General features: G+C 44.8%; 1 protein-coding gene across 1 annotated transcript in view; it reads left to right on the forward strand.

The window, feature by feature from the left end:
• SCAMP2 (secretory carrier membrane protein 2) overlaps nt 1–18,848 on the forward strand; it is a 35,245-nt gene extending 16,397 nt beyond the window's left edge. Inside the window, exons 2-9 of the mRNA XM_066592403.1 lie at nt 4,707–4,787; nt 5,108–5,194; nt 6,753–6,864; nt 8,262–8,390; nt 10,404–10,563; nt 13,822–13,923; nt 13,999–14,116; nt 17,917–18,848. Coding sequence (XP_066448500.1) covers nt 4,707–4,787; nt 5,108–5,194; nt 6,753–6,864; nt 8,262–8,390; nt 10,404–10,563; nt 13,822–13,923; nt 13,999–14,116; nt 17,917–18,063 — 936 coding nt within the window. The 3' untranslated portion in view covers nt 18,064–18,848. The remainder of the gene's footprint in view (nt 1–4,706; nt 4,788–5,107; nt 5,195–6,752; nt 6,865–8,261; nt 8,391–10,403; nt 10,564–13,821; nt 13,924–13,998; nt 14,117–17,916) is intronic.
• The last annotated feature ends 6,438 nt before the right edge of the window (nt 18,849–25,286 follow it).

Consider the following 25,286-nt stretch of genomic DNA (forward strand, 5'->3'; position numbering starts at 1 on the left):
AAGTCCTCATACTGTCACCCAGCTGAGTAAACACATGGCGTGATAAGGTCATCCAGCAGAGTCTGAACACCATGTAGAACAAGATTGTATGGTAATGCACCAATCTAGCAGAACCTTATAGAAATCAACAAAGCAGGACTATTACTGTTTAGAGCTTCTCTATAAGCTGTATGTTCTATCTAAAAAGAAATTTTAAAAAGTTACATAACTTGATATATAGCTTAAAACAATATCTATAGTTTAGAAGGCCACAAAGTGTGTTTGCGGTAAAATATACACTGATGAGCCATAACGTTCACTGCACCAGTGGTTTTAAGTGTCATAAGAATCTGTGTTTTTATATCAAGGGTGAGATCTATTATGCAGGAAGTGAACAGTTCTTGAAGATATGTTGGAAGCGGGGAGAACGGAGACCTGAAAGGATCTCGGCAACTTTGAGAAGACCAAATTGTGATGGTTAGACGACTGCGCATCTCCAAAGTGGGGTTTATGGGTAGACTGCTGTTAATACCTGACATAACTGGTTCAAGGAAGGACAACTGGGGAATTGGGGATAGGATAATGAGTTTCTAGAGCTCACTGGTGTACATGAGGAGTGGAGGCTAGCCTGACTGGTCTGATCCCATAGAACAGGGGTCCCCAACTCCAGTCCTTAGGGACCACCAACAGGTGATGTTATCCTGATATCCTCTAGTAAGAACACTTGTGGCAATGTCTGAAGCACTGACAATAATTACATCACACTTGCAATACTGAGGAAATCCTGCAAACATGACCTGTTGGCGGTCCCTGAGGACTGGAGTTGGGGAACACTGCCATAGAAAAGCTGCTATAGCACAAATTGCTGCAAAAGAAGTTAGTGCTGGCTATAATAGTAAGGGGACAGAATATGGTGCTCTGGAGCTGCAGAGCCTCTAACCGCTCAGAGTGCCCAATTCTTATACCTGGCCAGCACTCTGTGACAAAAACAGCCACATGAGAACCAGAACTGGAGCAATAGATGATCTGGTCTGATGAATCCATGTTTTCTTCAACATCACGTGGATGTGTCTGCATTGCTTACCAGGGTAAGAGCTTGTTCCTGCAGCCGTATGCGTAAATGCTGTGTGGGTCACGCGTCTTACCGTTCCAGGAGCCGGCTTTTGCTGCATATGGCAGCGATTGTGCACTGCGTGTGACATGGTATCTCACACGTGGTCATGTGCAGTGTGACTAGTTTGTTTTTTATTAATTCCCCACTCTGTCTGAGCAATGTTGTGTATGCCGCTATGTATAGAGAGCAATAGGGCTGGAACGCACATGATACGCTGTGAAATAGAACAGGATGCAATCTTTTTCAGGTGCGTATTACTCGCAATGTATATACGCTAATGGATCAATGAAAATCGATGTACTTTCATTGACTCCATTCGCCACGTGTAATATGCGGTGAAAATACTTTCTTGGGAATGAGCCCTAAGACATGGCATAGGGTGCACTATGGGACGAAGGCAAACCAGCGGGAGGTAATGCGATGCTCTGGGATGTTTTGGCATTCCTGTGGACAATACTTTGACATCTACCGCCTACCTAAACATTGTTGCAGATCAAGTACAGGGTAACAATCATGGCAGTAATCTGTATCAGCAGGATAATGCATAGTGCCACACTGCAAGAATTGTTCAGGAGTGGTTTGAGGAACATGATAAAGGGGAGGTCTCATTTACAAGTTACCAGATCTAAATCCAAATTAGCATCTGTGGGATTTGCTTAAACAACAAGCCCGATCCCTGAAGGCCCATCTCTCAATTTACAGGGCTTGAGGGATTTGTTAGCGTCTTGATGCCAGATACCAGCGTCTTGTGGAGTCTGAGCCATGGTGGATGGATCAGCTGTTCTGGAGGTACAAGCTATGCCTACACAGGTGGTTTTAATTTCATGGCTGATGGGTTTGCCCAGCAAATAAAATTCAAGACCCATTTAATCTTTTTCCAAATTCAAAGGTTATTATATGGGAGACAAGAACTACAAACCATACCGCTGAGAAGCACCAAGAGTATTAACCCTTTCCAATCAACTGTCTGACATCTTTCTGCATTCTGATTGAGGCTTTTACAGCCTTCAATGTCAGAATACGTCCGACAGAGTATTCTTACCGTCTATTGCTAGCCACTCCGCTGTCGGAGCCTCTCTGGCACACACATACTGGCTTTAGCCAGCAGTTGGCACCGTTTTTATAACAGCAAAAGGAGAAAGCCTTTTAGGAAACCCTGAATCCAAGATTGGATTGGAAAGGGTTAAACATTGGTGCGCCCATGGACAACAGACTGAAAATGGGTGAAAATACAAACTGAGTCCCTGAGGAAACAATGTGGGCTCATTTCATTTTCATTGATCCTCAGAATTAATTCTGTTACTCATATCTGTTTTCTTTGTACTCTCCTCCGCAACGATCTCCATAAGATTCAGCTCCTAGCGCTTTAAATCTGTCACCTGGGTGTTCTCCTTCTGCTAGGTGACAATGGGCAAACACTGCCTGCCCCCCCCAGAACTATTGACTCTGAGCAGAGGACCGCCCACTTGACAAATTCAAATTGCTGGTAACTTATAGAGGTTGGTATCCGGGTGAGGGCTTGGCTTTCAAAGAGAAGAGGAGGTGGGGCTGCAGCTACAAAGATATGTATCCCACCCACTGATCAGAGGACATGACTGGTCCTCCCATGATGTAGTACAGTGAGGGCTGGTGGAACTTTTTAAAATAAGTTACTTATTTAAAGTCTTGTCTAAAATAAGTTTCCCAGAATGGCTGACGAAGGCCTGAAATATCCATATTTAAAGGCCATGATACTTTCAGGGTGTATGTGTTATGTCACTATCCCGCACTATATCACTAGGTCACATGTGAGTCATCCACTGGGCAAACTTGTTAGAAAAGCCAGGGAGTGGCTGCTGTATAGTTCATACAGTCAACACATGCTGCCAGGGTTTACACCTCTACCATAGTGATTCTACACCTTAGAAAGTAGTCATCTCCCCTTTATGTTCTGTACAGGTAATGGCACCATCATTGGTAGGCAAGTGTGCCTGTACAACAAAAATAACAGATGGAGAAATGGCCCATAACGGGCTTCATAGTTCTAGGTTTTTGTAGCTGCACAGTTGAAGTTGTCTGTAGAACTACACCTGTCAGTGTCTGTAACTTGTGTACAACACAAAACCCAATAGGGTATGTTCACACTCATTGGATTTGCATATTGTAAATCTGTCGCATATCCGGTTTCCCTGAAAATAAGACCTACCCTGAAAATAAGCCCTAGCATGATTTTTGAGGATGCCGAACGATTTTTGAGGATGCTTCAACTAGAAGACCTACTACAAAATTTAAGCCCTAGTTACAGTTAATAAAAGAAGTCAATGTAAATAGTGTCCAGGCAGCTATACATGTATAAAAGTAAAATCTTCTGGAGCAAAATTTTCGGGGAAACGGGGCATTTTACTAGGAGGCTTACACTCTGATTCCCCCAGCGGATGTGCTGTAGATCTGTATATTGGTTAGCTCCATTGTCATACAGTGAGGTGAATTTTTGGCATTTCTTTCTGAAATGAGTAACGTGCAGCCAAAAAAAAAAAACAGTACAAGAAACTTTCTGTAGCTTGTGTACATGGTTGCAATACCTGCGCTTCTGGCCTTGCCCTATGATGACGTTATCTGTCACCGCATACCCAAGTAAGAAACCAGACTGTGTACATATCATAAAATCTCTAGCTGCAGTCTAGTGCACCTTCTACAATGGCCACCCTCTGTGGGAAGGCTCTGTGACTATGGCATTGTCACATGCACAGAGCCTGAAAGACAGCACTGCAGGTCCCTGTAGGTCCTCATCACCTTAAAGCACTATATTCTCACCTAATTGCAGTGCTTTGAGGAGCGAGTTCCTTTGCGTGCCCATCTTCATTTATTAACAGAACAAATACGCTGCGTTCCTCTGGTGTTAGAGCTTCTGTGTCTTAAATTGACTAAAATAAAGTAAAATTGACTAAAATAATCATTGCGTTTTTGAAACAGATCCGCTTGTCTTCTGCATCCTCCACTCTGAGCACTCGGCTGTATAACAGTCGGGCGCTCGGAGTGGGGGGAACAGCTGGATGCAGAAGACAAGCGAGGACACCCCGCTTGTCTTCTGCATCTTCCGCTGGCAGTGCAAGGTGATCGCTCATCTTGAGCGATCATCTTGCGCTGTAAATGATGCAATGATGATTGCTTAAAAGTCGCTTGAGCGACATCTTTTGAGCAATTATCGTTGTGTCTAAATGGGCCTTAAAGTAAGTTATATGGCCACTGTGAAGGCCAAAATAAACCTGCATCCCTTTTCTGAGGGGAAGGGGTCATTTATTCATGGTAATGGTGTGTTCACACAGCGAAAATGTTCCATGGATTTGATCCTGAAAAATCCAAGTGCAGATTTTGCCCATGAGAACGTACCGTAAAAGGCACTGTGATATATTCCCACTGTCATAGCAATGTTATGGCAGGACTTGACAATACTCAGAAAACTTCACTGTGGTATGGCAATAAAAATAAATTAAATAAAATTGCACTTTTGCATTGCTGATTCTCCATAATGGAGTCTGCAGCGTTTAACTTCAGCAATGACACTTCATCATATGTGTTACGTATTTTTCTATTCCACCGCACTTATTTTTATATGTAAACTTTTTCTTTACAGGATCCTGCAGTCACACAAATTACCAGTGGCGGCCATGGGAACATTGAAGAATTCAACCCTTTCTCTGAAAATTCCCGTTTGGTGGGTATCTGAACTAGATAGACCTGCCCATTCCCACTGCTACAAGGAATACATTTGTCTCACGTGATGGTTCTCTACATCCAGTCTATTACTTTCATGTGATGACTTAATTTAGTTTGCAGTCATTTTGCACATCTATGAATCGGGCCTTTCATTGCATGAGACATTTCTATCCAATGCAAAGAGTATTGAGACTACCTGGTTGATAATATGATCTACATTTGTATATGCAGTTCTCTACTCGGCCAAGGCCAAATGGACATTTATTTCTGGCTATTAATTTTAATATTTTTTTCTACATGTATATTGCTTGCTTTCAGACAACGAATCAGAAAACTGTACCAGTACAGCCCGTGATGCCTTCTCAGCCGGCTGTTCTACAGCCATCCGTAGAGCCGTCTCCACAGGTACATTTGGGTTATGTAGAATAGGCCACGTGGCTCCCACATATGCACTCCTGGTGTCAGAGACCGAAGGATGATCACTATTCCACTAGTCCTGTGTCCATATGCATCAAATGGCCTTTTATTGAGCCTTTTTGGAAAGTACAAGATAATTAACTGGCAGTAATGGGTTGGAAATTGACAATTAGCAGTCTCCAGGGCACAAGTGGCATTTGAGCATGAAGGGCAAACCTTGCAGGGCTGGAAAATTAAATCTTGTTTGATCAATTAAGACATTACTATTGACTTGGCCCTCTGGTCTAGTAAATGAACTGGGAATCAATTGTATACTGAAGAAGCTCCTGTGTTAACTACATTAAGACCTTAACTACAGGGCATACAGTTACGTCCTGCAGGTGGGTCACGGGTCGACCCCCGTTCTATACGGGTGCCTGCTGTTTCTTACAGCCCCCCACTTCCCCTACCACTCCCATTAAGAAGCGCTGCTCATCGGAGCTGTTAACCCTTTAAATGCCCCAATTGATTTTAAGGGGCCCTGCACTGCCCCTTGTGATAAGATCGCTGGTTGCCAAGGCAGCCAAGGGCCTTCTGAAAGACCCTGGAACTGCCGTTGTAGATTGCCCGTCAAGCCATGCCTGATGCATTATACTGCAGGAGTGATCAAAGCATCGCAAATTTCGTTGAAAAAATTTGTTTAAAAAGTTTTATTAATTATTAAAAAAATAAAGGTTAAAAAAACACCCTTTTGCCATATTTATAAATATAAATAATAAAATTAAAAAAACATATTTGGTATTGCTGCATCCCTAAAAATCCTCTCTATCAAAATAACACATTATTTACCCCACAGTGAACGTCTTCAGAAAAAAAAAAAACGCCAGAATTGCAAATTTTTTTTGTCACTCTGTCTCTAAGAAGAAAAAATGTAAGAAAAAGCAATCAAAAAGTTATATGTACTCCATGATGGTATCAATAAAAACTACAGGATGTCCTACCAAAAATGAGCACTTGCACAACTATGTAGCACCATATGAAATATACAACTCGTCCTGCAAAAAAACAAGCCCTTGGGCATCCATGACGATGCTAAACATAGGGTTATGATTTTTTTCATAGGGGGGAGGAAAAAACTAAACAATGGGGGGGGGGGGTGATGGGCTGAGTCTTTAAGGGGTTAAATAACTAATCTCAGTAAAACTGGCATTGGTTTCAGCAAATCCTGTGCCTTTTTTTTTAACTCAAGAGATGCAGTTTAGTTTAATACCCCTTAATTTGACATTTTTTGCCAGCATTCTGAGTACTTGCTATGTAGGAACACCATTGTCCTGACACAGCTACATTATGTCATGGTGTCATATTGGTCATCGTCAACATAAACTGTTAGTTTTTTTTTTTTCTCTTCACTATTAGATCCTTGTGACCGCTCATAGTAACATGCAGTCTGCAGCAGTACACATATGGCTGCAGTATATCTGCATATCACATTCACTGCTTAAGTCTTTCATAGACCGTACATGTGTGTTTCGCTCATCCAGCCCCTCTTCCTTCTCTCCCCCTGCAGGCAGTAGCAGCGGCAGCACAAGCTAGCCTCCTGCAGCAGCAAGAGGAGCTGGACAAGAAAGCGGCTGAGATTGAGAGGAAAGAAAAGGAAATGAGGAATGTCAATATTAACTGTAAGTAAGCTGAGGTTTCAGGCTGTATGCTTTTATTCTTTATCGTGTCCTTCTATAATGTTTATAAGTGTTATATACAGTACAGTGATCACTAGTCTATCATGGGGGTTGCGTTCCAGAGACCTCCGCGATACGTGAAAATCCGCAAAGTACCAGCGTTGTATTTAATGCCAGTTTACACACAATGGACAAACAGACCGATGCTACGATCAGTGAGCCAATGAGCGCCCAAGATGCAGAACACATTCCATCAGCCAATAGTGTGCCATGTACAATCCTATGTTGGCAAACGCTAGTGGCGTACTGTATTTCCTGTATGTACCACAAAATTCCACGATATAGCAAAAAAACTCAGCGAAAACAGAATTATATATGGTCTATCTAAAATCCACAATGCACTGAAGCTGCCATCATTGAACCACTCTATAGCAAGGGTTCAGTATATTAGAAATAAATCCTCTGCTAACTCTTTTGGTCTTGAGAAATTGTATTGCAGTTCTGTGCTGGAAATGCTGTATACATACCTAGATTTTTTTTTTTATTTTAACACATATTAAATTAAAGGAATTTTGCTATATAAGTTACAAACTGTTAAAAAAGTTTACAGGTGGAGAAAGTTTGCTTTGATTTTAATGGAGTTTCTCTTTAATGTGTGGTGACTCTTCTAGTAGTTGTGCTAAGATTTTCCAGTAAGGAAGACCATTGTCCATGTGCCTCATTAGAGCACATTGCTATCATCTGGCGTCTTTTTAACAGTCCTAAAGCAACCCTGTGGTCCTGGCTAAACAAAGATGGCCACACCGATTCTCTGACTACCGGATGCTTTGACTTGGCTAGTACTGCTCACATGCGCTACAGTGGCAAATCAAAGCAGCGTATAGCCTCTTGGTCTACTTTCTGTATACTAGCGCAGTGTGCATCAGGTAGTCAGAGAAGCAGTGTGGCAATTTTTGTGCAGGACTAAAAGGGTTGCCTTAATTTCCATCAGTTTTCATACATATGATACCATTTTCAGAGCTGCTGAGTATAGCGCTTGGGTCTATCCTTTAGCCCCACAGTCATTAAATGGAGTATCCGTATGTATACATGTGACCTCTACTCCAAACTTCTCACTGTGGTTGTGCAGTGAGGAGGAACAGGTGGATTGGGACCCCTTTCCTCTGATCGGTGGGGGTCCTCAGAGATCAGTGTCTATTGGATGAGTATCAAATGCCTTTTAAATGGGAACTTTACAAAGAAAACTGTATGCATGAAAAATGCATTTTAAATAATGATTAAGTATAGTTTCTTATTGTTACAATTGCTTGGAAATGTATTATTCGTAATGATAACGGACGTCAAAAAGGGCCTTCGGCAATACAATTGGGCTGCCTGACATACTTCCTGTCCTCTTGCAGTAAGACAGAATAATTGGCCTCCACTTCCTGCGAGGTGTCCCATCAAACCGTGCTTCTACCAGGACTTCTCAGCAGACATCCCAGCTGACTTCCAGCAGACCTGTAAGATGCTGTACTACCTGTGGATGTGTAAGTATCAGTCTGTGAACCTCCCTATGGAAATATATAGTGACTCCTACATGCATATATTAGACTTTCAGAAAGACAAGGAATCTTGTGTCTGCTTGAAGCAGAATTTATCACAATTCGCTTTCAAAATGTAGCTTAAAAAGTTGAAGAACTTGGCTTTATGCTGCATTCACACGGAAAGATTATTTAGAAAATCATTCAAACGAGCCAAACTGAACTATAATCGGTCAGTTTAAATGCAAGCCAACAACTAAACAAGGAACAAGAATCTTGTGCGCCTCTCGTTCAGCATTCCGTTTTAGTCAGTATGAAAATCAGCACTGGCTTGGTTTTCAATTCCCGGTCATTGTTAAAAGGCTTGTATAAAATCTAACATTGACTTGAAGGAATGCTGCCCACCAATAGGTGGCGCTGCAGAGGTATTGTTCCATCTCCCTTATTTGCATATTTCCCAGAGGAGCATGCATGGCCTTATTAGTCTCCTCACATACCACCTAGGTGCTCTCCCTAGAAAAGATACCCTTCCGAACCCACATAGGAATAATTAGTGAACGAGAATTGTGCAGTCTTATTACAGTCCCCGAGTGGGAACGTGCTGCTGATGACGTCACCAGCTTAGGCAAACAAGAATAGTGAGATTCTCAGCCCGTGTAAAAGGGAGTTAATCTGTTACTTCCGTACCAGAGGCGCTCAGATCATGATAGTTCAGTCTCTCATATTGCAGACTGCCAGTAAATGAGTGGAACAAGGTCCCTAAGGAGAAAGTATCCAAATTTCAATACACTGAACTTACACCGGGCAATTTTTTTTCTCTCTGCATGCTTGCAGTTATGGTATTTTGCACAGTTCAAATGTATAAATGTTAGTGAATAAGGGTTTCAATGTCCTACTCAAGCATTTATTTTCCTCCTACTGTGATCTTTGCACAGATAAGAGAAAGCTGGAAAGTAAATAGGCAAATGTGTGCTTTTTTTTTTGTTTTGTTTTTTTATGGAAGTGCTTCAAGGAATATTATAACACCACAATTGCCACACAAAAATGCATATTAAAGGGGTTGTTCCAAGATTGACCCTTATCACCTATACATTGGATAGGTGATAAATGTTTGATTGTGGGGAGACAGGCCGGCTGCACACAGCCGTGACAGGCTCCGCCGCGAAATTCCGTGGCAGAGCCTGTCACGGCGTCCCCCAGGAGACCCCATACTTACCTGCGGATCCGGCGTCCTCGCTCCCGCATGACGCTTCCCTGCCCACCGCCGCCGCGTCATGTGACACGCCGACCACGTCACATGGCACGCCCACTGCATCACATGACGCGGCCGGCCGTGTCATGTGACGCGCCGGCGGTAGGCGGGGAAGCGTTTTCACGCTATATTCCGCTGTGCTACAGCGGAAGATAATGTGAACGGATGGCTTCCATTGACTGCAATGGAAGCCATCCGCACGTACACCCGCGGCAAATAGAGCATGCCGCGGGTGAGGACGGGAGATTTCACTGTGCGGAATTCTGCACCGTGAGCCCTGAGCTATTAGTTTCAATAGAACCTAATAGCTGCGGGCAACGCAGCGAATTTTCGCCACGAATAACACGGCGGAAATCCGTCCGTGTGAAGGAGGCCTAAGAAAGGTCCCCACTGTTCTGATTTTCTCCTCCCTCATACTCCATGACTAGAATGGGGTGATGGTCGTGTGTGTGCGCTGCCTCTCCATTCAGTGCCCTGAGACAACCCCTTCCCTATGAATTGGATGTATGTATATTATCGTTTATATGCAAGTTCTATAAAACATTTTCCACATGTGAATCTAAAGCAAGTATAAAGAAAGTCTGTACTTTGTTAGTGGCACAGATACCTCCAAGCATGTAGTTTTTTTACATATACAGTCTGGCCATTTATTTTAGTTGTTCCTTTGTCCTGCTAAATGTATGTGCTGTGCACAAAATAACTGCTCTGCCGAACGGTTAGAGAGTGTTAATACATGATGGCATTAATCCTCTGCTTCTTTTCTCCAGTTCACTCGGTCACACTTCTACTCAACCTTTTGGCTTGCTTGGCGTATTTCACTACCAAAGCTGAAGGTGGTGTGGATTTTGGCTTATCCATCTTGTGGTTTGTTTTGTTTACACCTTGTGCCTTTTTATGTTGGTACCGACCAATCTACAAAGCCTTCAGGTAATTTGTTTTTTCTTCAAACTTTGAATTACTTTGTTTGTCTAGAAGTATTTACCATTATGTGTGACATTGCTAAAGGCAAACAGCTGTTAAGTTATATACGACCGCGAAACTCATGCAATTATGAACTCCATTCTTTCGAATGGAATCATACACATGAGCAATGTTTTCCCTCACAGTGATGCTGTGAGGTAAAAAATTTGTTGCATGTCCTGTTTTTTCCCCATTCCTCAGAATGCATCGCCCATTGGTTTTAATGGGACCTTGAATACATTGCATAGCACTCACATGCCATTCAATGTAAATGCGATGCGAGTTTTCCCATTGAAAATTAGAACTTGTAGCGAAGTGTATCTTGCTGCAAAGTCCTAAGTGTTTTGGTTTTTTTTCCCTTCAAAAATATTTTATTTTGACATAGGTGACAAAACATAATTAACAATAATATATAGTTGTATAACTCACAGGTTAAGCTCTATAAAAGGGAATTTAACAGCATATCTCTTCTGACAGTGGATCTTGAAAAGCATCCAAAGAGGACACCCATGTCACAGATTTTCAGATAAATCAAACAATATAATAGAACGCAAAGTAAAATAGATAAACACAGGTAGTAAGGGAAATCTAGCGGAGGGAAAGGTGGGAAGGGACATCTGGGCCTCAAAGGAGGTTGGAAAAGAGAAATCAACCTTGCCGAGTAGAAATGGTGGCAACCCAGACTATCTTTGACATTCTCTCATGTGAGGCCGGGGAAACCAGGGTCAAGCCCAAAGATGGCTTTTACTGTGCCATGCCCGAACCTAAAGACAACCATTCTTTCATTCTGGGAGATGACCTAAATTCCTGCCACACCGCATAAAATGCATTAAGATCTTGGTCCTCCTCAGCTCTCATCTCTTCATAACGCACCAGTGTGTTGGTTGCCTCCACCCACTGAACTCTGGTTGGGGAAATGTTGGTTCTCCACAATCTTGGGATGATCTGCCTAATGGCCTGGACAAAGAATCGTAACAAACCCCTCTTTACCTTTGCTATGGACCCTGGAAACATAGACAACAAAGCCATCTCGCAGGTGAGAACAATGGGAGCGCCACAAATCCTGTTATACAGGGCCAAGACATCCGACTACAAAGCTGCCACTGGGGGACAATCCAACCATATGTGACTCATACTACCCCTACTCCCAGAGCACCTCCAGCATATTTGGGAGGTTTGGGAAAACATTCTATGTAGGCGCTCCAGTGTCCTGTACCATCGTGACCATATCTTAAAGTAAATTTACTGGAGTCTAGAATACACCGTCCCCTTGTGTGTTAGTGATAGCTTTTTGCCACTGCTCCCGGGGAAGGTGCCGACCCAGCTCCCTTTCCCAAGCCCCAACATACTCTGGGGGTTCGTCCCCCAGCTCTCGAGATAGCAGTATCCTATATAGGTACGATATTGGGTGTTTAGGAGTATCTATGGAGGTGCAAATTACCTCAAAGGCCAAAAGGTGTTTAACTAAACCTGCATCGGGTGTCAGGGAATCCAAGGCCCCCCGCAGCTGAAAATATCTCAGCCATTCTCCTGGAGGAATCGGAGTTCTCTCAAAGAACTCCACCAGAGGCCTCAGCCCACCAGGTCCGAGAATATCCCATAAACGTGGAATGGGGTCCAAGTGCATAGACAGGAGATGCATACTGTCTTCAAAGGCCTTAAATTGTGGATTAGCTAGAAGTGGGGTGAGAGGTCCGGGGATAGAGACCAATGAACTCTGTGTAGCAAAGCATATCCAAGCGGACCTTAGTTGCGAGAGTAACGGGGACAAATTAAGAGACTCATCAATGCGCCGCCCCCCCCCCCCCCTCCCAGAAGCCAAAAAAAACCCTGAGCTTGTTTTTTTTTTTTGTTTTTTTTTAATAGAATATTTTTTTACTCCTCCTGTATTCCTCACTGTATCAGAAAAATTCAAACAGGTTTTTCTTTTAAGGCCCAATGCACATGGGCGTATTTGCATTGCGGAATCCAGAGCAGGCATTCGTCTCTGGATTCCACAGCAAATACTGCCCATAGACTTTCTATAGAAAATCACTTTTCCCTGTCCACAAGCGAAAATCACTTGCGATCGCAGCAAGTTTTTATTTCAGCGCAAATTCCACACGGACAGCTTCCAAGTCAATGGAAGCAGTTAGATCCACACCATCCGCAGCTGTCACGGGCCGCATCATAGCAACGGTGCAGTATTATCTGTACTGTACATGTGCGCTGGCACATCCACAGCAAAGATGAGAAATTATCCGGACAGGTACACAGGGGTCACCGGCCTGGTACTGGGTCGGATTCCGCGTGTGGAATCCGACCCGGCCGTGTGCATTCGACCTAAAGGTAAGACTTAACATGTTAACAGGCTGCTGTGGATATCAGAATCCAAATTCCCTAGCCTATAAGGCCTCTTTCACACGGCTACAAAATCTCGCTACAACTAGTAGAAAACCCATTTTCTTTAGGCCAGGCTTACACAAGCATAATTTTAATATTGTATTACACAGTGAATGGAGTCAATGAAAGTACATTGATTTTCTTTGATCCATTTACACTTGCATATATACGTTGTGTATAATACGTATGTTCTATTATCGCATATAACACACAATAGAGCCCTATTCTCTGTGTGCGTAATAAACGCAGTATATCTTTAAATGCAACGTTGCTAAGTGACAGAGCAGGAAATTAAGAAAAAGAGTAAGACTGAACATGACGGCATGCGTAAAATACATTGCCATGCGCAGTGATACGTTGGCTCCCACAGCGGTAAAATGCTGCGTTATACAATACACTCGTATGAGCCCAGCCTTACAGCGGCATTCCAGGGGTCCGTATATCAACTGATTCACTCACCTGTTGTCAGTGCAGTGCGGCCGGACGTCTTCATCGGCGGTCACTGCAGGAAGTGGGAGCACCAGCTTCACTCCCGTTGAAATCAGTGGGAGCGCGGTGCTTTACTTCCATTTCCTGCTTCTCCTATAGGACTGGGTGGGATTTTATACAGGGTGCGGTAATGCTGCAGCGAGTCAGTCTTTATGGATCATGGCTGTGTATTTGCTCATAAACCTTGCTGGGTAACCATCACCAACCTTTTTATATTTGATCAGTCTTTAAGATTGGTGTTAGATGGCATAATTCTAACACAGCGGCTATTACAAAGATATGTGCTGTTAAAAGTTTAATATATATTTATACTTCAAGTCTCAACCTCATTGACGCCCTATTTTTTCTTTTTAGGACGGACAGTTCCTTTAACTTCTTTTGGTTCTTCTTCATCTTCTTCTGTCAAATCATCATTTATATCATACAAGCGGTTGGCATCCCTCACTGGGGAGACAGGTAAGCTTGAAGTTCTTCTCACTGTTCTCTATGCCATTATTCATGGTTATCTCACATCTTTCTCCTTTATTGCAGTGGCTGGATAATGGCGTTAGAGGTCATCAAACTTAACACTGCCGTTTCTGTGATCATGATGGTTGTGGCAGCGTTCTTCACAGTGTCTGCCGTCTTATCTGTGTTCCTGCTGAAGCGGGTAAGTCTCCAGTACTGCATACTAAAGGTGGATTTACATGGGCAGATGATCACTAGTATGGTGGTTAAAGGTTATTTATCCCCAGCAAACAGATACCTTATCACCTACTATATCCTCTGGAGAGGGGATGAGGATCACCTCTTTAACCCCTTTCTCTCCCATGACCTACATGAACTTGATGGGAGGAAAGGGGCTCTCGCATACACACGAGGATAGTGCTTGTGATGGCTGAAGTCCTGCGGCAACATCGGGGATCGGAGAAAACGCCAATCCCCCACCATGAACCCCTGACATGTCGCAATCAATATTGACCACTGCATGTACGGAGTTCACAAAGGAAGGGGGTTTCCTTTGTGACGTCATTGACTCTCTGCAATGAAATCACAAAGGTCTGATTGCTTACTATGGCAACTGGAGGCCTATCGGTGGCCGACGGGTCCCCCATGGCTTTGAATGTAATTTAATAACCATAATGACGCTGCAGTACAGAAGTATTTTTATCCTGCAGTCCAAACACTTTTTGCCTTAAAGGGGTTGTCCCGCGGCAGCAAGTGGGTCTATACACTTCTGTATGGCCATATTAATGCACTTTGTAATGTACATTGTGCATTAATTATGAGCCATACAGAAGTTATCAAAAGTTTTATACTTACCTGCTCCGTTGCTGGCGTCCTCGTCTCCATGGTGCCGACTAATTTTCGGCCTCTAATGGCCAAATTAGCCGCGCTTGCGCAGTCCGGGTCTTCTGCTGTCTTCAATGGGGCCGCTCGTGCAGAATGCAGACTCCGTGTAGCTCCGCCCCGTCACGTGCCGATTCCAGCCAATCAGGAGGCTGGAATCGGCAATGGACCGCACAGAAGCCCTGCGGTCCACAGAGAGAGAGGATCCCGGCGGCCATCTTCAGCAGGTGAGTATGAAGACGCCGGACCGCCGGGATTCGGGTAAGTACTACCTGGTTTGTTTTTTTAACCCCTGCATCGGGGTTGTCTTGCGCCGAACGGGGGGGGGGTCTGTTTTTTCATAGTTTCATTCCAGGAGCCATAACTTCTTAATTTTTCTGCCAATATAGCTATATGAGAGCTTGGTTTTTGCAGGACAAGTTGTATTTTATAATAGTAACATTTTTGGGTACATACAATGTACTGTATAACTCTTATTTTTTAGGGGAATGGAAATGAGGGGGGAGGGGGGATTCTGCTACTTGTGTTTTTTCTTTTCTTTTTTTTTTTTCTTTTTTTAAGTATTTCATTTTTATGCCATTCAGTGTGCAAAATAAAGTAATATTATTCTCTGGGTCAACACAATTCCAGTGATACCATGCTTATTTAGTTTTTCTTTTTTGCTTTAGTTTTTTTGTTTTGCTATTTTTGTACACAGAAAAAAATTTTTAAGTTGAAAAACAATTGCTGTTGTGTTGCCACATTCCAAGAGCCATAATACTTTATTTTTTCATAGATGGCGCTCTATAAGGGCTTGTTTTTTTGCGGGATGAACTCTGGTCTTCATTTATTCAATTTTTAGGAACCTATACCACACTGTTTTTCTTTCCATTTTTTCCTAGAGGCAAAATTAACCATCTGCAATTCTGGCCATTTTTTTTATTTTTAACTGCATTCACAGTGCAGTATAAATGTTATGTTAAACTAATTCTGCAAGGTCAATAGCAAATTTATATAGGGGTTTTTTTGTAGCTTTTTCATTTTTTTTTTCTTATGCATTTTTTGTTGCTGCATTCAAAGACCCCTAAGGCCTCATGTCCACGGGGAAAATCGGGCCCGCTACGGATTCTCCATGTAGAATCTGCAGCGGGTCCCTCCTGCCCCGTGGACATGAGGGCTAAAAATAGGAATAAATCAGAATTAACTTACCTCTCACACGCTCCGGATACTTCTCTTCGCTGCGGCGTCATCTTCTCTCGTCGCGGCCGGATCTTCTTTCTTCGGCTCGGCGGATGTGCATGATGACGTCGGTGACGTGCTCCGCGCATGCGCCGGGCCGAAGCAAAATGATCCGGCCGCGACTGAGAGAAGATGGCGCTGCGGCGAAGAGAAGAACCAGAGCGTGTGAGTAAAATCCGATTTTTGTGTCCCGCGGATCCGGACGGCTTCCGTAGGTCTCAATAGAAGCCCGTGGGAGCCGTCCCCGTGGGAGACCCGCATGAAAATGGAGCATGGTCCAGATTTTTTCATGCTCCATTTTTTTTAAAATCACTTTTATTGACGATCCGCGGGTATTTATCTACCCCGCGGGTGGTCAATGCATTCCTATGGGGTGCGGATCCGCGGGCAGGAGAAGAGCTAAAATCCGCTGCGGATTTTAATTCTTATTTTGCCCGTGGACATGAGCCCTAACAACCTTTTATTCTGCCAACGCTGTTGTGAGGTCTTTTTTTCTTTTTTGTTTTGTTTTTTTGTGTGACGAGTTGTACTTTTTAATAGTGCCATTTGTTGATCCATGTGACGTTTTGAGCGCTTTCAATTTAATTTTTTGTAAAGCGAGATAGGCAAAATCTAGCTATTTGCGTCATGTTTTTGTTTTGTTTTGTTTTGTTTTTCTTCATGACGTGCACTGTTAGGATTAAGATTTCTTTTTTGATCTGTGTGATTTTTCTTAATTTTGTTTCTGCATAGTAAAGGTGTGGTTTTGGTGTATTTTTTATTTTTTACTTCTACGTTTTTAACTTTTTATTTTTGTCCCACTATCAGCATCTTTTATCATTCTTCTTCTTTAATACACTATACTTCAGTATAGTAGTGCATTAGAAAGCCAGAGGCTGAGCCTCATAGGCCACCATAGCTAGCAGATCCGGAGGCTATATTCAAGCCTCCAGGTGCTATAGCAACCTATCGGGAGCCCGCGATCACATTGCAAGGGTTTGATGGGTGAGTGGGAGCCTTTGCCATCTGTCAACCTTCTATATGCTGCGGTCATACTGATTGTAGCAATGTAAAGGGTTGAATAGCGGGAATCGAAGGTTTATTCAGTCCACTTTGTCCCTGCTATTAGAGCAAGTGCCTAACTGTCGTCTGACAGCTGAGCACCCACTCTCCCTGACACAGGAGACCCGTGCCAGGCTTCTCATGCAACCGCCGTCGAAAGACAATACTGCAGAATAAAGCTCGTTAATAGCTGCTGTCAAGAAGCAGGGTGGTTGTTAAAAAGTCATGACTCTTGGAACACAGTGATGCAAAAACAACATATTGCTGTTGTGTCAAGGCTCAAATTGGCTACATTCACAACAGGTTGAAGGGGTTATCCAAGTTATTTACTTTGTTTTTAAATAAGCTGCCCATGTGTAAAAATAACAGACCCTATTCTCGCCACTCCCTACTGTGTCCAGCAGCACAGCCGCTGATCTTCCCTATGGTGTCCGGTTTACTGGCAGCCTGTATGGAAATCACAGGCTGCTGCAGCCAATCGAAGCTCAGTGCTGACTGCAGCCTGTAAGCAGTGTATAACAGTAGAGACTGGTGGCTGCGGTCCCAGCCACAGGAGGGTTGGGAGGGGTGAGTAGTAGGGTCTTTAATTTTTATATAATTCATAGGCATGTATGCAAGAAGTATTTCTACAACCGGACATGAAGTAATCATGGAAGCAGTTCTTTTTGTGGCCGTCCTATCTGTAATCCAACTGAATGTTAGTCTTGGCCAACATTAAAATGGCTCATACAAGGGTGCAACAGACTCTTCAAATCGAAGTCCTCTCCACTCTTACTGTGCAGTTTGAAGTTTACAGTCTCTTTAATCTGTTTTATTAGGTTTGGCGTTTTCTCTGTTTCAATGTATATATGTTTCTCACAGGTTCACTCGATGTATCGCAGAACAGGTGCAAGTTTCCAGAGGGCGCAGGAGGAGTTTTCACAAGGCATCTTTTCCAATCGCACAGTTCAAAATGCAGCTGCCGGAGCCGCCACTTCAGCTGCCAGGGGGGCATTCCAGGAAAACTGAACGCTTTGATTCCATTCCTTCTCCCTCTTTTACACGTCTGTTTCCCTTATCCCCTTTACATCGTCTCCAGAGAAGAAATCGGTTGTCTCTTAAGTAATTGCCTCTGGTGGTTGTATCCAGCACTCCATATGGTCCCACTTCCACTAAGAGACTGTGAAATTCTACATATACATGTACATAAATATATATATACTTAGAGATGAAAAAATGATTTTCTCAATGCTTGACCTTCTTATTTTTTTTTCTCACCTTTTTTTTTTTAAATTCAGAAAGGGGAATGAATGATGTCTGTAAAACACCCAAATCTGTGGTAATGAACTGCTTGTTCTATGTTGACCCAGCCTGAGATGTAAAATATGTAGATTCTTCTTTATCCTCTTGTATATGTTCCTGTCATTGTATTTCTATATTTGCTGCAGAAGACATTTTATGTACCAGTGTTTTTCACTAGAGGCTAAACGATGGCAGATCGGATTAATTACAACAGCTTGGCCGTTCCAGAAATGATGGGTTTTAAACATTTAAAGACACAAATCCTTGCCTGCACTTCCTCCTGGCCGTGATGTGGCATGCTGGCACATCCATTTACAAGGTTTTATATAGTGAGAATAAAATGACTGTAACGATTAAGGCCTAAACAGTGGTCTTTTATAGGTACAAGTTATAACCTAACCTACTGCTCTGTAGGCAACAAACTGACTGTACCAGCTTTGTATAATTGATAACTTGTCACCCTATAGTGCCTAATGAGTGAAAATCTAAATAAATCTATTTTCTACAATGGATACTTCATTTTATTTATTTATTTTTCTGTCCACTTTTAAAGTTTAAGTAATGAGGAATCAGTGTATTAACAAGTCGCACATCTGTGAGCTCCTCTGCTTGGCTGCAGCAGTCAGGTGACTTCCGATGACTAAATCAGCAACAGTAAATACTGGGACCACATTGGAGGTACAATGCTGGATCTCCACGATAGAGAAGGTGTAACTAACAAAAATAGCAGTACTTGCATGCTCTTTTTGTTTTAATACAGTTGGAACTAGGAGGCAATGTTATCCGATAATTGGACAACCCCTTTAAGACTAAATTAGTTGTCACTAACGGGTTAAAATAGAATTAAAACTGAATATTTTTACATGGGGCATAAATTCAAAATCTACAATAAAAAATGATATTTTTGGGAGACTTTTTCCAATTTTTGGGTACATTCCCAAGGGATGGAAATTTGCACATCGAAAGAGTCAAAATCTGCACCGTCGGTGGGAACATAGCATCAATGTGGCCTTTAGGGGGTGAAGAGGTGCAAGCCTCTTTAATACATTTGTTGTATCTGGCAGCACTTATGTGTGCCAGAGTATAACCTTCCGTAGATGTGTAGCTCACCTACCCCTGCTGAACGGCCTATCTGCAAGCCACTGGTGTTTGGGTAGAGAGATCGCACACACCCTCTGTATGTACTTTGCTCGGTTCAAAGTCTCAAAGAGACTGTCCTAAACCAGCGCTGCACACACCTCTGATTACTTGCATTACTTAAGCATATGTCACTGGAATGACAGTCGCTTCACACTGTTGGCAGACAAGTGCAACATACTTTATAGCACAAAAATCTAGAACCTCTGCCATACTGCAGCTCAGAGAAAAACTACATTGTATAGACTGACTTCACATGTAGCTATTTGTATGAAAAGGGCACATTATTTCACTTTTCATTGTTTTTACCAGTGTGTTTTTGTGGCATAAAATTCTACGGCCAGATGTTATCCTCCGTACCCTTCTTTTTTCTGCATGATGTTTGTTATCCAAATGCAAAAAAGTTTGGTACCTTGTTAGCCAGTAGAGCAAAATGTGATTCTCCCAGCAAGAGAAACCTAGTAATCTTGTAGATATGATACCTTTTAATGGCTAACAAAAATACATGATATTTTATAGCAAGCTTCCGAACCAATGCAGGGTTCTTCTTCAGGCTTAAAGAAATGGATCCAAAGTGGCAGGGATGGATATGGATAGATATATATATATATTTCCCCCAGTCGTCTCCACGACAGCACCAATGAGATTGCCTCCTCCTGGTAGGACAGGAACATACTGAGAGGTTAAAAGCTCCCCCCCTTCCCCACTTTCCTCAGTGTCTTCCTGTCCTGCCAGGAGGCAGGATCTATGAGAGGAGCTGGTGGAGAAGCCAGCGAAAGCATACTTACAGGCGGATCGGAAGGCAGTGGCTCACCCTGTCATCCCTTCGCAGCCAGACGACTCCCGGGACGCCACATCAGGGTGGTAACCCCCGGGCCAGGTTCCTCCCGCGGCGGCCCATAGGGGGTTCAAAGCGGGAGCCTCAGTCCCCCTCGTCCTCCGGCAGAAATTACAGCGCGGCGCTCCAGGAAGCCCTTTGACGGCAGGGGGCGGGGCGCCGCATCTCACGTCCAGCGCGATGACGTCATCGCGTCTGCATTAGGAGCGGAGGGGGCGGGGCTTAGCGCAGGAGCGCGAAAATTCAAATAGGAACCTGAGAGAAGCCAGAACACCAGCATCACAGGTCGCAGGGTGTCTGCAGCACTGGTATAAAGATGAGTGCTCCAGCCCCAGAGACAGCTGAAACCTCAGCCTCAGCGGCCGTAAGTAGCCAGTGCGGCAAAAATACAATGCAAATATCCAGTATGTTGTGTATGGAAAAATTGCATGTTTACCCGCAAAAATGCTTTGTTTGTCAGGGGGATAAAAAAGACATCCCCCCCAGAACAAAACTGCGAAAGTGCGTGGAATGCGGGACGAGACTGCCAGCCACGTATCAGAGGCCTCTATGCAAGGCATGCGTGGCTAGGCTAGTCAGAGAGGAATCGGGGGGATTCCTGGATGACGTTAGAAAGCTGGTGAAGGAAGAGGTTCAATCAGCTCTAACGTCACTGCCGGCACCGCCAGCAAAACGCCAAAGAAAGGCATATGTTCCCGAGGAGTCTTCTGATTCCGAGAACTCCATCGGATCAGAGCAAGAGGAGCAGGCGGCCGAAGAGTCCTCAGAGGAGGAGGACTACAGGAAATATTTGTTCCATCAAGATGAATTGACGGAACTAATTAAATCAGTTAGGGCTACGTTAAAAATAGAACAGCCCAGAGAGCCGCGGACCCGACAGGATGAGATATTCAGTGGACTTGGGGAGAGGCGCAAACATACCTTCCCGGTCCACAAAAACATCTCTAAAATAATTCAGAGAGAGTGGAGTAAACCAGACGCAGGTTCCTACTCCGCTCGAGGCGTAAAAAGGAGATACCCCCTGGAGGAGGAAGCTTGCGCAAGCTGGGACGAAATACCTAAGGTAGACGTCCCGGTGGCCAAGGTAGCCAAGAGGACGACTCTGCCCTTTGAGGATGCCGCACAGCTAAAAGACCCCATGGATCGCAAGGCAGAGGGACTCCTAAAGAAATCATGGGAGGCAGCGGCAAACATCCTTAGGCCAGGGATCGCAGCCACTTGCGTGGCGCGGACCCTGGGGGTATGGTTAGAGCAGCTGGAACTACATCTGACCAACAAAACGCCGAGGGATCAGATCCTTAACTCCCTTCCCATACTGCGCATGGCCACTAACTTCCTAGCGGACGCCGCAGCCGAGACCGTCAAACTCTCAGCAAAAGCCACAGCCCGCGCTAACTCAGCCAGGAGGGTGTTATGGCTGAGGTCATGGTCAGGCGACCTGGCCTCGAAAAACAAATTGTGTGCCCTCCCTTTCTACGGCCAATTTCTATTCGGACCGGACCTAGATAAAATTCTAGAGAAGGCGGCCGACAGGAAAAAAGGGTTCCCTGAGGAAAAACCACAGAGAGTGAAGACCTTTCCCCGGGCCCCAATGCAGCAGCCCGAGGCCTACCGAGGCAAGGGCAAGACAGGCCGCTGGAGTTACCCCAAGGGGGGCAGAGGAAGGAATATCCTCTTCAACCCCCATCAGGGGGAGCCGAAGCAAAGACCCTGACGCCATCCCCGTAGGGGCAAGGCTGGGGAGCTTTGTGGATCAATGGGCCGCAATCTGCGGGGGCCCATGGATCCCAAAGATCCTACAGCACGGATACCAGATAGAGCTGGTATCCATCCCCAGAAGGAAATTCATTACCACGCGAGCCCCAAAAAAACAGCTACATTTACTAGGGCAAAGCGTGCGCGACTTGCAGCGGTTAAACGCAATATCTCCCGTACCGCGAAACGAGGAAACCCAGGGCTATTACTCCAGGCTCTTTTTAGTAAAAAAACCCGGCGGGAAACACCGGACGATAATAAACCTGAAAGACCTGAACACCTGCGTCCGATACAGGAGATTCAAAATGGAAACCATCTCCTCGACAATAAAGTTGATCCCCAGAGGAGCCTACATGGCGTCCATCGATCTGAAGGACGCGTATTTTCACATCCCGATCCACAAAGATTCACAGAAATACCTGCGGTTCGCAGTGGACATGGGCGGAAGAACAGAGCACCACCAGTTCAGATGCCTGCCCTTCGGGATATCCTCAGCTCCCAGAATCTTTACCAAGATTATGGCGGAGGTAGCCGCCCACCTGAGAGAAAAATCGATCCTAGTAGTACTGTACCTGGACGATATTCTATTAATAGCAGAGTCCAAAAAACTCCTAACCAAACATCTGGAGACAGTGCTACAACTTCTCCAATCATTGGGATGGATTATAAACTGGGAAAAATCCAGCCTAGATCCCGGCAAGCAGAAGACGTTTCTGGGAATAACTCTCGACTCAGAATCGCAATGCTCCTACCTACCCGAGGAGAGAATACAAAAAATCCGCAGAATAGTCAAAACCTTCCTACGAAGACGATTCTGCACAATTCGGGAGGCAATGTCTCTTCTGGGGAGCTTGACATCATGCATCCCAGGAGTAGCATGGGCCCAGGCCCACACCAGAGCCCTACAGGCCGTAGTCCTATCCTCGTGGGACAAAAGGCAGTCCTCGCTAGGGGCAAGGATGTACATCCCAAACAGGGCAAAAACATCCCTGCGTTGGTGGACATCCCCAGAGAACCTGCGGAGAGGGGTTCACTGGCTACAAAACCCAGCCATCCACATCACAACAGACGCAAGCGCCTGTGGATGGGGAGCGCATGTGGGGAACCAATTCTTTCAGGGTCCCTGGCCTCAGAGGATAAAAGAACAATCCTCAAATTTCAGAGAACTACAGGCAGTTTGGCAGGTTCTACAGCAGTTGGGCAACTCGCTACAGAACCATCACATAAAAATACTGTCAGACAATGTCACCGCGGTCGCTCACATACGACACCAAGGGGGCACAAGATCTCCCCCACTGCAAAGCATCGCACAGAAAATCTTTCACTGGGCGGAGGGCCGGATCCTCTCGATCACGGCAACCCACTTAAAGGGGACACTAAATGGAAAAGCAGACTTCCTCAGCAGGAAGCAGATAGACCCAGGAGAGTGGTCCCTCTCCCCAGAGGCATTCAGAATCTTAACCAACCGGTGGGGGACCCCACAGTTGGACCTCTTCGCAACCAGGGAGAACACGAAAGTAGGCAACTTTTTCTCCCTCCGGCCAGGAGATCGTCCGATAGCGGTAGACGCCCTGGGCCAGGACTGGGGACAAGGACTGGCCTACGCCTTTCCTCCCATACCACTAATCCCCAGGGTTTTACAACACTTCAGAACCCAGGGATGCACGCTAATCCTAGTGACCCCCTTCTGGCCAAAAAGAAGCTGGTTCGGTCTTCTGACAACACTGAGCGTCCAGGACCCAGTCACCTTGCCCACCTGGACGGATCTTCTATCGCAGGGGCCACTGAACCACCCCGGCCTAGACAAACTCCATTTAACGGCATGGCTCTTGAGGAATCCTCGCTAAGACAGAAAGGATTCTCAGAGAAAGTAGTAGAAACCCTAATGTCCAGTAGGAAAAAGACGACCCACCTGATCTACCAGAAGGTCTGGAGAAAGTTTTCCTCATGGAGACAGGGAAGGGATCGCGGGGATTCTATCCCCGACACTCCGCTAATCTTAGAATTCCTGCAGGAGGGCTTAGAGATGGGCCTCTCCCCGAGCACCCTAAAAGTCCAGGTTTCAGCCCTTAGCGCTATCTGCGACACAAAATTCGCAGACGATAGATGGGTCCACAGGTTCCTAACAGCAGCAGCTAGATTACGCCCTAGGCCCATAAACCTGTTCCCAGACTGGAACCTTAATTGGGTTCTAGGGGCCATGACAGCGGTACCATTCGAACCGATCAAAGCGCTACCTATAAGAATGCTGACAATCAAGACCATCTTCCTAGTAGCCATTACATCCGCAAGACGGGTTAGCGAACTACAGGCCTTGTCCATCCGCCACCCGTTTATGAAAATTACAGACACCAAACTAATATTTAAAACAGACCCGGCCTTTATGCCGAAAGTAGTGTCAGATTTTCATAGGTCCCAGGATATAATAATCCCCTCATTCTTCAGCCACCCAAAAAACGAGGAGGAAAGAACCCTAAGCTGCCTGGACGTTAGGAGAGCAGTCCTAACCTACATAGATACAACGAGCCACTGGAGGCGGGATGACAACCTGTTCGTCCAGTTCAGTGGCCCAAATAAGGGTAGCAAAGCAGCGAAAAGTTCCATAGCCAGGTGGATCCGCCTGGCCATCATAGAATCCTATAAAGCCCTCGGGAAGGAGATCCCGTTAGCGCTTAAAGCCCATTCCACAAGGGCAGTAGCGTCCTCATGGGCCGAACACAGTTCAGCCTCGGTCGAGCAAATTTGCAAGGCCGCAGTCTGGAAAAAACCCCACACGTTTACTAAACACTATAGGGTAAAAGTGCAGCAGGACGAGGACATGGCCTTCGGCCGCAAAGTCCTCTCGGCAGCAATCCCACCCTAATAAACTTTAGTTGGTACGTCTCATTGGTGCTGTCGTGGAGACGACTGGGGGAAAAAGTGGATTATACCCACCTGATAATCAGGTTTCCAGTAGTCTCCACGACAGCACCCGTACCTTTCCCGCCCTAGAAAAATAAAATAATAAATTTAAAATTAAAAAACCCCGGTTAGGGGAAAAAATTTAAGTTTAGCTCCTGCCCCGGCAATTCGTTAGAATCCACTGAGGAAAGTGGGGAAGGGGGGGAGCTTTTAACCTCTCAGTATGTTCCTGTCCTACCAGGAGGAGGCAATCTCATTGGTGCTGTCGTGGAGACTACTGGAAACCTGATTATCAGGTGGGTATAATCCACTTTATATA

Source organism: Eleutherodactylus coqui, chromosome 2 (assembly GCF_035609145.1).
Source record: "Eleutherodactylus coqui strain aEleCoq1 chromosome 2, aEleCoq1.hap1, whole genome shotgun sequence".
Taxonomy (NCBI): Eukaryota; Metazoa; Chordata; class Amphibia; order Anura; family Eleutherodactylidae; genus Eleutherodactylus; species Eleutherodactylus coqui.